Below are 15,369 nucleotides of genomic sequence, written 5' to 3' on the forward strand. Positions count from 1 at the left end.
ACGAGTGGCGGTGGGGCAGAGGCAGATGGAGACACAGAAACCAAAGCAGGTTGCAGGCTCTGAGCTGTCAGCACAGAGTCCCACGCGGGGCTTCAACTCACAGGGCTCCAACTCACGGGGCGTGAGATCGTGACCTGAGCTGAAGCTGGACATTCAACCGACTGAGCCACTCAGGCGTTCCAAGTTTTTCATGTTTTTGCATGTTTTAATGAATTTAAGAGGATCAGAGGAAATGTAAGTTTCTGGTTTACCCAAAATCATGTCAGAGCACCAGCACTCCACACTCTGTCAGCCAAAAGAGCTAGAATCCTTTCAGCCTCAGTCATTTCTGTTCTCATCTAATGCTTTCAGCAGACACACACACACAAAAAAAAAAAAAAAAAAAAAAAGCCAAATGGTAAAAATAACACTTGATTAAGTAACAACTATAGAAATTTTCCCATTTCGTCTAAGATAACTTAGTTTGTTGGCATACAATTGTTCATAGTATTCCCTTATAATCCTTTTTATTTCTGTCAGGTCAGTAATCCCCTATCTTTCATTCCTGATTTTAGTAATTTGAGTCTTTTCTTTCTTTGCCAAACTAGCTAGAGGTTTGCCCACTTTTTAAATATTTTCAAAATTGATTTTGTTGATTTTCTCTCGTTTTTCTATTCTTTCATTAATTTCTGCTCTGATCTTTATTAGAAAATATCATTGTTTTTGCCCTGTCCCTTGCATGAATGTTTAGCTGGGAAAAGAATTCTAAGTTGATGCTGCATTTTTATTATTCCTTTTGTGTTAAGCATCTATTGTTGAATGATGACAGTCTGCTGCTAGTTTGATGAACTTCATAAGCAATGTCTTTCACCTCTTAACTGTTGCTAAGATTCTGTCTTTAGGGTTCTATAGTTTCAGTGCAGTACATCTAGAAGTGAATGTGCTTTTCTTTATCCTCAGTTTCTCCAAGTAGAGGATTGATATTTGTCTTGAATTCTGGAAAATCCTACCTTTTCATATTGTGTCACTCATTCTCTAAGCTGCAAGAGCTCCTATCAGACAAACATCAACTTTCTCATTTTCTTTTTTTCCTCCTCCGGTCACTTTTCTTGCATAGTTCCCATTTATACCTCTTTGGGCTGCAATTCAATTGACTTTGCACTTGTTTCCGCAGGGCTCAACGTCTCTCACCAGTCTGAGCCAATCTTCGTGGTAATTTTTCAGCTTGTGATCCTTCCACATGCTCCTAATATAAATTCAGCCTGCACATACCTACATGTGGCCCAAGCTTTGAGATCTCTCACGAATGCCTTTTTACCCCGGAGTTCCTTGCTGCTGATGGTTGGCAGGGACCCTTGACTCCCCTTCTAGATTCCAGCTCTCTTCATCCAAGAGATTTCAGTCCTGGGATCCTGTACCTCATACGGTGTGAGACCGTATCTTCTATCCTTAACTGGAACAAGAATCCTGGGGGCTCCTGCTCCTGCATTTTTGTCTGTATCCCTGGGAGCTGTGTTGGAATCAGCTATTACCATTCTGGCTTCCCTTTCTTTCTTGTACCTTGATATTTTCTTTCCTTTTCCCTTTCCCATTCCCCATTCCATTTCCCCCCAAATTCAGCTACCTAACCGAAGGAAAAAATCTTTTTTTCTATTTTGGCCAACATTTGTCAGTATGGTCAGTTCAGTCTGCCATGTTGCCAGAGGTCTCCCTAGTTTACTCACATAAAAAAAAAATATTTTATTTTTTAGAGCAATTTAAGGTTCACACAAACTGAGTGGAAAGTAGAGATTTCCCATGTACACACAGCTTCCCCCACTACCAATATCCCCTACCAGAATGACCCATGTGTCACAACTGATGAACCTACATTGACACATCATAATCACCCAAAGTCCATAACTTATATCAGGGTTGATGCTTAATGTTTCACATTCTACAGGTTTGGATGAATAGATAATGACATCTATCCATCATTACAATATCATACAGAAATGTCCTTGCCCTAAAAACCTTCTGTGCTCTGCCTGTTCATCCCTCTCTCTCCGCAACCCTGATCTTTTCACTGTCTCCATGGTTTTTCCCTTCACCAGAATATTTGGAATCTCACAGCATATACCTTTTCAGATTGGCTTTTCAGTTAGTAATGAACATTTAGGTTTCTTCCATGTCTTTTTGTGGCATGATTTTTTTTTCTGCTGAATAATATTCCATTATCTGATGTACCACATTTTATTTATCCTTTCACCCACTGAAGGACATCTTGGTTGCTTCCAAGTTTTGGCACTTAACGAATAGAGCTGCTATAAACATCTGCATGCAGGTTTTTGTGTGGACATAAGTTTTCAACACATTTGAGCAAATAGCAAATACCAAGGAGTGTGACTGCCTGCCAGAGAATATGGTAAGAGTAGGTTTAGTTTTTGAGGAGTCTGGCTAAAGGGTTATCAATTTTGTCTTTTCAGAGAAAGATCCTGAATTCATTGATTTTTTTTTTTTTTTTAGTTTCTATTTCATTTATTTTTGCTCTAATCTTTATTATTTCCTTCCTTCTACTGGTTTTCGGTTTTGTTTTCTAGTCCTTTAGGTGTGAAGTTCGGTTGTTAATTTGAATTTTTGTTTCTTGAGGTTGGCCTATATTGCTATAATCTTTTCTCTTAGAACACCTTTTGCTGCATCCCAAAGATTTTGTGTTGCTGTGTTTTCATTTGTCTCTCCGTGAATTTTTTAATTTTCTCATTGATTTCTTCTTTGACCAATTCATTGTTTAGTAGCATGTTATTTACCTCCATGTATTTGTGTCTTTTCCGGATTTTTTTCTTGTGGTTGATTGCTAATTTCAGACCATGGTCAGAAAAGATGCACGGCAGGACTTCATCTTCTCTAATTTGTTAAGACTTGTTTTGTGGCCTACCATGTAATCTGTTCTGGATAATGTTCCATGTGCACTTGAAAAGAATGTGTTATTCTGCTGGAATGTTCTGAATATAGCTGTTAGGTCCACCTGGTCCAATGTGTCATTCAAAGCCACCGTTCCCTTCTTGATTTTCTGTTTGGGTGATCTATCCACTGATCTAAGTGGGGTATTAAAGTCCCCTGCTACCATTATATTACTATCAATTACTTTCTTTATGTTTGTTATCAGTTACTTTATGTATTTGGGTGCTCCCACCTTGGGTGTATATTTACAATTTTTATATCTTCATGATAGATTGTTCCCTTTATGATCATATAGTGTCCATTTATTTTTTAGTTTTTTTTTAACATTTATTTATTTTTGATAGAAAGAGACAGAGAATGAGCAGGGGAGGGGCAGAGAAAGAGGGAGACACAGAATCCGAAGCAGGCTCCAGGCTGTGAGCTGTCAGCACAGAGCCTCACGTGGGGCTTGAACCCACGAACCCTGAGATCATAACCTGAGCTGAAGTTAGTTGCTCAACCGACTGAGCCACCCAGGCGCCCCATATCGTGTCCATTTTTGCTTAAAAAATTTTTTTAACTGGAATAAAGCACACATAACCTTTGCTACTTTAACCATTTTATTATTTTAAGTAATCTCTACCCCCAAAGCGGAGCTCGAACTCACAAGATCAAGAGCATGCTCCACCAACTGAGTCAACCAGGCAGCCCCTTGACTTTTATTAGTCTTTCTTTTAAAGTCTATTTTGTTTGATGACAAGTAGTGTTATGCCAGCTTTCTTTTCACTTCCATTTGCATGATAAATGCTTCTCCATCTCTTCACTTTCAGCCTGCAGGTGTCTTTAGGTCTGAAGTTAAGTCTCTTCTAGGCAGTATACATGGATCTTTTTTATACATTCAGTCAGTGTTACCTCTTTTGGAGTGTATGTAAAAAAACTGCCAAACTGTCTTCCTAAGTGGTTGTACCATTTTGCATTCCTACCAGCAATGAACAGAAGTTTCAACTGTTCCATATCCTTGTCAACATTTGATTTTGTCAGTGTTCTGGATTTTGGCCATTCTACTGGGTGTGTATCTTGTTTTAATTTGTAATTCTGTACTGACATGTGATGCTCAGCATCTTTTCATATACTTATTTGCCAAGTGTATATCTTTTTTTTTTTTAAGTTTTTAATGTTTATTTTTGAGAGAGAGACAAAGTGTGAGTGGGGGAGGGGCAGAGAGGGAGACACAGAATCGGAAGAAGGCTCCAGACTCTGAGTTGTCAGCACAGAGCCTGATGATGGGCTCGAACCCATTAACTGTGAGATCATGACCCGAGCTGAAGTCAGATTCTAAACCAACTGGGCCACCTAGGCGCCCCTAGCAAGTATATATTTTTAATGAGAAGTCTGGTCATGTCTTTTGCCCAATTTTTAATCTGGCTGTTTGTTTTCTTCTTATTAAGAGTTCTTTGTATATTTTGGATAAGTCTTTTACCAATATTTTTGGCAAATATTTTCTCCTAGTCTATGGGTCATTTTCTCATTCTCTTGATTTTCCTCATTTTTTAAAGAAACAAAATAAATCCAGACAGGAAAAGTAAGAAACTCAGATAAAGCTAGGTATGGAGCCACAAAGTGAAAGTAGGGTCTTCTCCAATAATCTCAAATCACTGAGAAATTTCAGGCACAAATTTTGTTTTCAATGTAGAGAGACAGTCATTTAAAAAACTTCTTCCTTTTTCACATCATTCAACAAAATGTTGCCCAATGAAAAGGGCCCTATAACATTGTACAGAAATTAGGTTCTGTCTAGGGGTGGCTAGATGGTTCAGTCCGTAGAGCATGTGACTCTTGATCTGGGGTCATGAGTTCAAGTCCCATGTTGGGCAAAGAGCCTACTTTTTAAAAAATTGGTTCTCTTGAGAATGAGTTCAAGAAGCACTGCACCATTTCAGAATGGAGTTTCTAAATAAACTGAAAGAGATGTAGTAGTGAAACAAGCAACCAGGGTGCTTTGGGAAGGTATTTTTAAGGGGGTACAGACACACTGTAAAGTATATGGAAAGAAGGGCAAGCATTAGAATAAGGGGAGAGAAGAGGCCACTCTTGGAGCTTTCACATAGGCTAATAGAAACTGTCTGATGGGAAAACAGATTTGAAAAACAACACATACACACATACCCCTCAATTGTCCCAGAAGTAAGACTATTAGTCTTATTTTCCAAGAAATCTTACTACCAGATCACAGTCAAATTACCTAATATTACTGAAGCTGCACCTTGCTTGCTGAGTAATAAATCAGTAATTCTAACAAATGCTATACAGCTCTACAAAGGAAAAGAACTATATCAATATATCAACAGCACTATTTCAAATACAACTACATGTTTATACAAATTTGTTTTTATTTATTTCCCACCCCACAGCCCAATCATTGCACACTAAGACTGAAAAAAAAAAAGCAAGAGAACAGGAATAAAAAGTGAAGAAATTTTGTATTATATTCAAGCATTTGTCTTTTCTGATTATATAAGAGAAAATGAGTATTAGGAAATCCAACTTCAAAAGAGAAATTCAAAATGCTTCCACAGAGAATCAGAAAGCTGATCTGTTGAGACGGAGACCAGTGGTCCAATTTGTTTGATTCAGTGGGTTTTAAATTCCAGGCTTTAGCCTTGCCCTATGTCCCACACTCTAAATGAAACTAGGAGTGCACTTCAGGACTAGCAACACTCATTCAAAGTTCCTCAACCTCTGTGGGGCACTGCAACAAACTGAAAACTTGCTTGCTTTTATTCTTCTAAGGAGTTTTAAGCTAAAGTTTCTCTTCTCAGACACTATTATATAAAATGGGAGTTTCTGCTTTGTCCCCTCCCTGCCATCACACCAAAAAATAAATAAATAAATACAAATTTGAAATGGGTAAATAAAATTGGCGTTTAAAACCAGTTAAAGCAAGTTAAAACTGAATTAACCCTGAAGGGGTCAGAGGATTTTAAAACAGGGAAAAATAAACACAAAAAAACCCCACAGACATATTGACAATTTTCTAAGCTGAAATGTCTGGACTCTGGCAGGAGTGTCATGTTTTCCAAAGCTGACTTTTGGAAATCTTAAGCTGGATTCAGAAAAATTCCTAACAATATGAGCCAACAGCCAGGAATAGGTTATTGAGCAAGGGAAATGAGTGATTCCATTTACAAACACATCAACGAAAAGAAGGCCACACACCCAGGAAAAAGGTTTAAGAAAGACTCACTCCATCATGAATCTTCCTAGCTGTTGAATTTCACCGTGTTCTGATTCTTAATTTAAAAGCTGAAACTTTATTAAAGATCAATAACAAAGAGCCAATGTGTGGGGGGGTGGGGTGGGCGGGGTAGGTGGTGTGGGAAGAAATCAACATGGTACACTGTAAAGCAACTAAAATATACAGAAAAAAACTTCATCTGGCCTTTCTCAGGAGGCCAAGGAATGGCTAAATGCCCCTTTCAAAGCTTCAAAGCCAACTCAAGGCACAGGTGTCATAAACTCAATTCCCAGACAAGATTAGGTCAGTAGGACTTGACTACACCACCAGCTGGTTTTACTACGTGCCTTTCACACTTACTAGCAATCAAAATATCTAGAAAAACTTTGCCTCACAGGTGTTTTTACTACCTTTCTCAGTTGCCCAAATAAAGTAACTCTCTACTTCAAGAAACTTGGAATGACTTCATTCATTATCACCTCTGGCACAGAAATAGGGAGTGCTTAGTAAGCATAACTTACAAGGTGTAACTGCTGTTTCTGCAGGTTTCCACAGCTCATGTTGGCTATGGGGGCTTTTAGAGGTTCCCTTGTATTCACCCCCTCCATATATACAGGACCTGTACTGCCACCACTTGCTCTACAAAGGCAACAAGGAAATTTCCAGCTGATATTTAGAAATGGAACTTACTTCTTGGTGATATCAGGTATAAAACAGAAAAAAAAGAAAAAAGAAATCTTATTCTACCAGGTTGGTAAAAACACACACACACACACACACACACACACAACAACCCACCACCAACACAAAAACCCCTTGGGTCCCTCTTGATCCTGCCTGAGTTGCAGCTGAGTTCAGAAGTCTAATCTCCCTAAGCACCCATATCCTGGCTGCCCAGTCACAGGAAGAACAGGTTTTCGCACAGCTGGATGGCTGGTTCATGATGCAAGATCTGTCCTGACAGAAAAGCTAGCTTGTGGGCATACTTGCAGGGAGCTGGGACTCTGATGGTGCCAGGCCAGTTCCAGTACATGTGGCACAGCTTGAAAGTCAACCTGTAGGCCAAGAAGAAAATAGGATCCAAATCACTCTCCACCTTTAATTTTGGGACATGATTAGGTACTAATGGGTGTATGACACACAGCATGCTTTCCAGAAAACTGGGGAACTAAGAAATACATGATGCAACTTTTGGGAATCATTACTTTTAAGTGGAATTATTTCATTTCATTTCTATTTGTAAGTAAGAGGACATGGGTAAATTCCCTCACTTTAGGTACCCTCATTTTTAGACTGAAACAAGGAAAACAACAGAATTTTTTTTTTTTTTTTTTTTGCCTCAAGAATAGGCTGAAGAATGCGTTAAGTACCCCAGCAAAGTACTGAAATAATCTGAGCCCGATGACATTGGGTCTCAAAACTGGCTGTGTGTTGTAATTATCCAGAGTAGTTTCTTTTCTTAAAAGAATTATTTTTTAAAAAAATGTTTGGGGCACTTGGGTGGCTCAGTTGGTTGAGCTTCTGACTTCGATTCATGGGTTTGAGCCCCATGTCAGGCTCTGCTCTGACAGTGCAAGCCTGCTTGGGATGCTCTCTCTCTCCTCTCTCTGCCTCTCCCCAGCTCATACTTTCTCTTTCTCAAAAATAAATAAATAAGGGGCACCTGGATGGCTCAGTCAGTGGAGCATCTGACTTCAGCTCAGGCCATGATCTCACAACTCGTGGGTTTGAGCTCCACATTGGGCTCTGTGCTGACAGCTCAGAGCCTACAGCCTGCTTTGGATTCTGTGTCTCCCTCTCTCTCTCTTCCTCCCCCCGCCGCTACACTCTGTCTCTCTCTCTCTTAAAAATAAATAAACATTAAAAAATTGAAAAATTGTTTTAAGTAAAATAAACAAAATTTTAAAAATGTTTATCTATTTTGAGAGAGAGAGAAAGAATGTGTGCAAGCACATGCAAGTGAGCAGAGGAGGGCCAAAGAGAGAGAATCCCAAGCAGCCTCCCTGCTGTCAGCACAGAGCGGATGTGGGGCTTGATTTCATGAACTATGAGATCATGACCTAAGCAGAAATCAAAATTCAGACTCTTAACCAGCTGAGCCATCCAAGCACCCCCAGAGCAGTTCTTTTTTTTTCTTTTTTTTAACGTTTATTTATTTTTGAGACAGAGAGAGACAGAGCATGAACGGGGGAGGGTCAGAGAGAGGAAGACACAGAATCCGAAACAGGCTCCAGGCTCTGAGCTGTCAGCACAGAGCCTGACGCAGGGCTCGAACTCACGGACCGTGAGATCATGACCTGAGCCGAAGTTGGCCACTTAACCCACTGAGCCACCCAGGTGCCCCAGAGCAGTTCTTAAAATACAAATGCCTAAGAATGCTTGGGGTAAAGCCTGGGCATAAGCTTTACCAATGTTTTGTTTTAAGCTCTTCAAGTAATTTTATTTATTTTTTTTTTCAACGTTTATTTTATTTTTGGGACAGAGAGAGACAGAGCATGAACGGGGGAGGGGCAGAGAGAGAGGGAGACACAGAATCGGAAACAGGCTCCAGGCTCCGAGCCATCAGCCCAGAGCCTGATGCGGGGCTCGAACTCACGGACCGTGAGATCGTGACCTGGCTGAAGTCGGATGCTTAACCGACTGTGCCACCCAGGCGCCCCTCTTCAAGTAATTTTAAAGTGCACAGGAATTACCAATCACTCTTCAAAAAAAATACCATTATGAAAGACATGAAAAAAATTAAAGGGTAAATATTCCAGTCAGGTGGCAGTGACCCCATCTTAGCTAGTTGGCCATGATTAATTATGAGAAAGAGTAAGTTATTGGTCAGCTCACCTCTGCATGTGATCAGGACTCAGGTTTGCAGTGTTGAGAACACAGACATAATGGGTAGGAATGCCACAACCCTGCCGTACGTGATGGGCAAGAAGGTAGAAGTCCACCCTAGGAAGGAAAAAGTACAAAGGAATGATATGATCAGATTTGGCCAAAGAGAGCTGAAAAAGATCTTGGTGATCATTTTGCCTCCTTCACCTAAGGCTCAGAGAGGTCAAATGACTGGATCAAGGATACACACAGACCAAACCATATTATAGCTCAGGAATCTGGACTCAACAGTATATGGTATTAGAAGGGTACCTGATTGGCTCAGTTAATAGTGTGTGACTCTTCATCTCAGAGTTGTAAGTTTGAGTCCCACATTGAGTGTAAAATTACTTAAAATTGTTAAGAAAAAAAAAAAAGGGATCGGTAGCAGAAACTACCAAATCTGTGTGCAGGAAGTTAAAAGTATACATAATCTTAGGAAAAGAATGTGCGTTCAATATTTTATACTTAAGAGGTAAAAGATTTATTGTTGGTTTGTTCTTCAGTTGTTTTGAAAATATTTTATGACCATAAAATCTCTGAGGATTCCATTCCACATCTCTCTAGTCAACCTCCCCATTCCAATACCCAAGGAACAAATAACCCCTCCAACCTATTCTTGCTGAAATATAATGTTTTCCCCACTTACCACTCACAGCTTGTTATGGTATGATCTACCACAGTCCCAGGGGAGGGAGTCACAAAGTGCTCGGTAGCAGCCAGGTACAAATTGGTACTGATTTTCTTCTGAACTACAAATACTACCATCTTGGGCTGATAATTCTCAAAAGCTTCAAAACACTTCTGTAGCTGAGGAATCTCATAGCTGGCAACTGTCTTTAGTTGGCCATCAGACACTCCGTCACGGTATACCACAATCTTCTCTGGGAGACAGTGGTTCACCTGAAACGACACCCTCCTGAGGTGAACTATGGAGTCTGGGTTGATGACCGCAGGCAGTATGAAGCTCACTCAGCACACAGCTTGGCAATCTGGCAGTAGGTCCCTCTGACAGCTGGGCCCAAAGCCACCATGTCAGAAGGGAAGGGAGGAAAAGCTTCTAGTCATTTCTAGACTTCCTCAGGGTAGTAAAACAGACCTGGTACAGCAAAAGTGTTATAAACTATGAAAGTAAAATAAGCCAGTGATGAGTCACATACATAAGGCCCATACTCAAAAAATATGAACAAAGTTGAAAGAAATGGTAGGAAAATTATGGGATGAATCAACCTTCCTTTGACTTGTATTTCACATGAATTACCATTTAGACAAAGAACATGGTAAGTGTTAGAGAAATTCTAACATAGGACTGCACAACCCACAGATCCATCTTCTTCACATTTTTATGTACAAGCAACATCTAAAGTTGCTAACAAGTGAAAGGATCCCTTACAAAATATTATCCTACAATCAGGTATAATGTGAAACATTTTTACTAAATAATTAAAATTAGCATACAGTTATGGTAAATTATCCATGCATCCAAATTAAATTTGGATGCGGGATTCAATCAGTTTGAAGAATAATGCTTTTCCCATTTAGAGAATATAATTATGTTCTAGCTGTGTTTGATTTCAATAGTTCAAGAGAATAAGCTGTTCTTTTTTTTTTTTCGGGAGAGAGAGAGAGAGAGAGAGAGAGAGAGAGAGAGAGAGAGAGAATGCTCATGTACACAGGCAGGGGAAGTGCAGAGGAAGAGAGGGAGAGAGAATCTTAAGTAGGCTCAACACCCAGCCCTGAGCCTGACACATGATTCTATTTCACAACCATGAAATCATGATCTGAGCTGAAATCAAGAGTCAGATGCTTAACCGATTGAACCACCTAGGTGCCCCTAAGCTGTTCTAACTTTAAACTAGAAGTTCCCTGAAAAGTGCTTTAGTTTAGTCCACAGTCCGTAAGTGGTAGTTTGATTCTAATCAAGTCGTATAGGTTATTCACAATTCCCCTCAGAAACCTAAATTATTACTGAATTAAATATATATACACTATACATTCTTTATACATTTATTCTTTTTAAGTTTCAATTCAAAGAATCCTATTTTTTTTAAATGTTCTATTTATTTTTGAGAGACAGAGAGAGAGAGAGGAAGAAAGAGCGTTGAGTGGGAGAGGGGCAAAGAAAGAGGGGGACAAAGGATCCAAAGTGGACTCTGTGTTGACAGTACAAAGCCTCACATAGGGCTCAAACTCACAAACCATGAGATCATGACCGAGCCAAAGTTGGATGCTTAACCTACTGAAACACCCAGGCGCCCCAAGCATCCTTTTTTTTAAAAAAAATGGTTATTTGGGGCACCTGGGTGGCTCGGTTGTTAAGTGTCCAACTTTGGTTCAGGTCATGATCTCACAGCTAGTGGGTTCCAGCCCCGTGTCAGGCTCTGTGCTGACAGCTTCAGATTTTGTGTCTCCATCTCCCTCTGGCCCTCCCCTGCTCATACTCTCTCTCAAAAATAAATAAACATTAAACAAAAATTTTTTAAATGTTTATTTTTGAGAGAGAGAAAAAGTGGGGAAGAGTCAGAAAAAGGGAGAAAGAGTATCCCAAAAATCTGCGCTTACAGCGCAGAGCTGGACACACGGCTTGATCTCACAACCATAAGATCATGACCTGAACTGAAATCAAGAGTCAGACACTTAATTGACTGAGCCACCCAGGTGCCCCCAAAGAACCCTTTTTAAAAAAATGTTTATTTTATTACGTATTTTGAGAAAAAGAAAGAGAGAGAGAAAGAGCGTGCATATGCAAGTGGCAAGGGGACAGAGAGAAGGAGAGAGAGAATTCCAAGCAGGCTCTAGGCTGTCAGCACGGAGCCCAATGCAGGGCTCGATCCCATGAACCGTGAGATCGTGACCTGAGCTGAAATCAAGAGTCAGAACCTCAAACGACTTGAGCCAACCAGACGCCCCTCAAAGAATCCTTTTTAAAAATAATCCCCTAGAATCTTGCTGAAGTTAAAGCTCAGAATTTCAAATATTTTTATAAATGTGCCTTTTTTTGAGACACCTCAAGTATTACATTTACAAATGTGTAATTCACCTCACAGTCCCAAACTGTAATTATTGCTCTTGTTTGTATGACTTTTCTGTTTTTGTGTTGTCTTTGGCTGTCCAGAATCTATTCTATCATTTTTGGTAAGAACGTTTAGTTTCCTTCTCCCCCCAACAGGATACGTCTGCTGGGACTATTAATTGAGGTGCCTTCCCCTAATCCAGGATATCTCAACACTCATGATCTATGGAGCTAGATTATTCTGTTTTGGGGGGCTGACAATGTTTAGAAGTATTCCTGGCCTCTACCCACTAGATGCCAGTAGCAATTGCCCCCCACTAAAAATGCCTCTAGACATTGCCCACTGGGAGGACATAACTGCCACCAGCTGAGGACCACTGCACTAATCAAAGGACATAAAGATGACCCAAGTTATGCCAACATAATGCGCCTCCTTGCTTTGAATCTTGAGCAGATAATGAAAATCACTTGGAGTATGGTCCCTCTGTGGTGGTGTCTCTTTAGGTCCCTGCGTCTGGAACTCCAGGAGCTACCCTGACTCCTGTCCATTTCCCAGTTTGATGTTAAGCCTTCTCAGCAATCATCTGAGACTCTCCATGATTTTACCAATTAATTCTCACTTTGCTAAAGCTAACACATTTCTATGACTTCTCAAAGACCCCTTACTGATATACTATGTTAAAAGGTAGATACCAGGGGTACTTAGATCAGGAAGAAACCGTCATTTCAGAGAAGGAAACAGAGTGGCAGTCCAATGGATCTGGGGTCAGGAGACCTGGGACTGAGTATGATTCTGCTGTTCCTTGGCTATGATCTCAGAATACTGTTTCCTCAGTTGAAAAATGGAGATAAACCACCACCTTACCTTCTTGTCAGAGTTGTTAAGGGGGATAAAGTAAAAAATATACACAGTTGACTCTTGAACAACATGAGTTTGAACTGTGTGGGTCCACTTATATGTGAATTTTTTCAATATAGTACATTACTGTAAATGCATTTTCTCTTCTGTATGATTTTCTTAATATTTTTTTCTCTTATTTTATTGTAAGCATGCAGCGTATAATGCCTTTAGCATACAAAATATGTGTTTCATCTACTGTTTATGTTATTGGTAAGGCTTCTGGTCAACAGCAGGCTATTAGTAGTTACTTTTTTGAGAAGTCAAAAGGTATACAGTTTTTTGACTGCATGGGGGGTAAGTACTCCTAGCCCTTGCATTGTTCAACAGCCAACTGCATATATTTTTAAAAGTTGTTCAGAATGCACTAGATTAAGGAAATACAGATATTCCAAAGCATCGAGAAGTAACATAACGAGATAAATGGAGTGAAAAATAGAATCAAATTCATCTGAAGTATTCACTGACATCACCTCTTTCTTTAAAATTTGCTAAGCAACCACTCAGTGTGAGATACTATACTTGGCCCTATAATATAAGCTGCCAGTAGAAGTGAAAGATGATTCCTGTTATCAAGGAGCTTAAAAATCTAGTAATAGTCAACGATGGTAACTCTTCTAGGTCATCTAATCCATACTCTTTTATTTCATAAATGGTTAAGATTAGGGTCTAGACAAGGATCAGGATATAAGACAAATCACAATATTGAAACATAGATGTTAAATGTGTATTATTAAACCCCTTCAGTATAAGAGTAAATAAATTAATAAATTAATGAGTACCTTGAAAGCAGGACTGTGACTGTTTGACTTGTATTGCTAGCACTGAGTACGATGGCAAGGACCAAGTAGAAAATAAATATCTGCTGAAAGTTTGAGATGTTCTTTTAGGCATGGCTCCATTCGTTCATAAAATAAACACTTAATGCCACTACATACAAGCAATTGTGTTAGTCTCACAAAATTAAAAAATTACTTTGATACAATCCAAATGTTCATGGAACTCAAATTAGAACTGGAGAGACAGACACATAAAGTAAACGTTTGCAACAAATTACAAATAACATAATAAAGATAACATTTGTTGTCTGCAGGGAAAAGTCAACATTATGCCTCAGGAAAAGGTGTAATGAAAGAATCAGCAGATAATTCAGGCAGCAAAGAAGGGTAAAAGGTTTCCAGGCATAACACAAGCAAAGGCCTAGATTGTGGCTGGACAAGGGGTAAGAAAACAACTAGAGACCACTATATTATCAGTCATACATTTGAAAACTACTCTGGCAACCATCTACAAAACAAATCAAAGATGATTAAGAATGAGTATTAGGACCAGATCACTTCCAGTTGAGGATGTCAAATGAGAACACTGAAACCCTTCACTCTTATGGTAACACCACAAAAATCAAAATAATATAAAAATCACACTTACATATGGGACTATCAAAGACCAGTGGAAGCAAGAAAGCCTCGATGAACTTGAACAGAGAGGAGCCTTCAAAAAGGAGCAGTGAATTTCTGAAGCATCCATGAGACAAATGACAAGAGTGAATGTGGGTAGCAGGAAGAGGCGGCCTGAGGTTGCAGAAATTTTACCAAGAACAGACAAGACTGACAGGATTCTGGGGAGATGGCAGAGGAGGAAGAAAAGGACATTCTCTCCCCACCTAGATAACAAATGTACTAGCAGAATCTGTCTGATGTGAATAATTTTGGAACTCTGGAGTTTGTTGAAGGCTTGCAATTTCCCAGGGAAGATGTGGACAGTGAACTGCGGTTAATTTCCACTCTTGGTACAAAAGCTGTCCTATACCTATGCTCACCCACACTGCAGGGCCCTGTCCTACAAACACTGGAATCTGTTCTCTGAGTGCTGCTTCTGATCACAGAAGTGCAGACAAAGAGGCTGGCAGCCATTCTTGTTGCATCTAACTCTCTAGCTGAAGTGACTTCCAGGGTATTTAATGGGCAAGTGCCATCCTCCCCTGACCCTTCATTTTTCTCTTTATCCTTTTTTGGAAGTCAGACATTAAAGACTGGAACATTCGAAAACAACTGCATAAATGTCAAAAATCAGAAAGTGACAATGCATGCTCAGATAAAAGCTCAAAACACTGAAAGACCTTAAGTTCTAGCACAATCATAACCTACACCAGCCAAGAAATAAAAAGTAACAAACAGAGCAAAGGCCTGAAGAAGGGGGCCAATCTGATTTCCAAAGTTACCACATTATTAGATTCAAATGTCTAGTTTGCAACAAAAGTCATAGGGCAAAGAAAGAAACAGGGAAGTATGGACCAAAGGAAAACATTAAATCAATAGAAATGTCAGTGACTAAAACCTCATGGCAGTTACACTGACCAAAGACCTTAAAACAATGGTCTTAAAGGGGTGCCTAGATGGCTCAGTCAATTAAGTGTTTGACTTTGGCTCAGGTCATGATCTCATGATTTGTGAGTTCGAG

The 15,369-nt window shown here is 39.6% G+C and overlaps 1 protein-coding gene across 3 annotated transcripts in view; it reads right to left on the reverse strand.

Moving 5' to 3' along the window:
• Positions 1–5,359: 5,359 nt before the first annotated feature.
• Positions 5,360–15,369, reverse strand: part of PIWIL2 (piwi like RNA-mediated gene silencing 2) — an 84,552-nt gene continuing 74,542 nt past the window's right edge. For all 3 annotated transcript variants that reach the window (XM_053216440.1, XM_053216439.1, XM_015079259.3), the window contains exons 21-23: positions 9,648–9,901; positions 8,969–9,076; positions 5,360–7,188 (exon numbers count right to left, since the gene is read on the reverse strand). In XM_053216440.1, the coding sequence (XP_053072415.1) occupies positions 7,032–7,188; positions 8,969–9,076; positions 9,648–9,901 (519 nt within the window). In that variant the 3' untranslated portion in view covers positions 5,360–7,031. The remainder of the gene's footprint in view (positions 7,189–8,968; positions 9,077–9,647; positions 9,902–15,369) is intronic.

This window comes from Acinonyx jubatus, chromosome B1, assembly GCF_027475565.1.
Source record: "Acinonyx jubatus isolate Ajub_Pintada_27869175 chromosome B1, VMU_Ajub_asm_v1.0, whole genome shotgun sequence".
Taxonomy (NCBI): Eukaryota; Metazoa; Chordata; class Mammalia; order Carnivora; family Felidae; genus Acinonyx; species Acinonyx jubatus.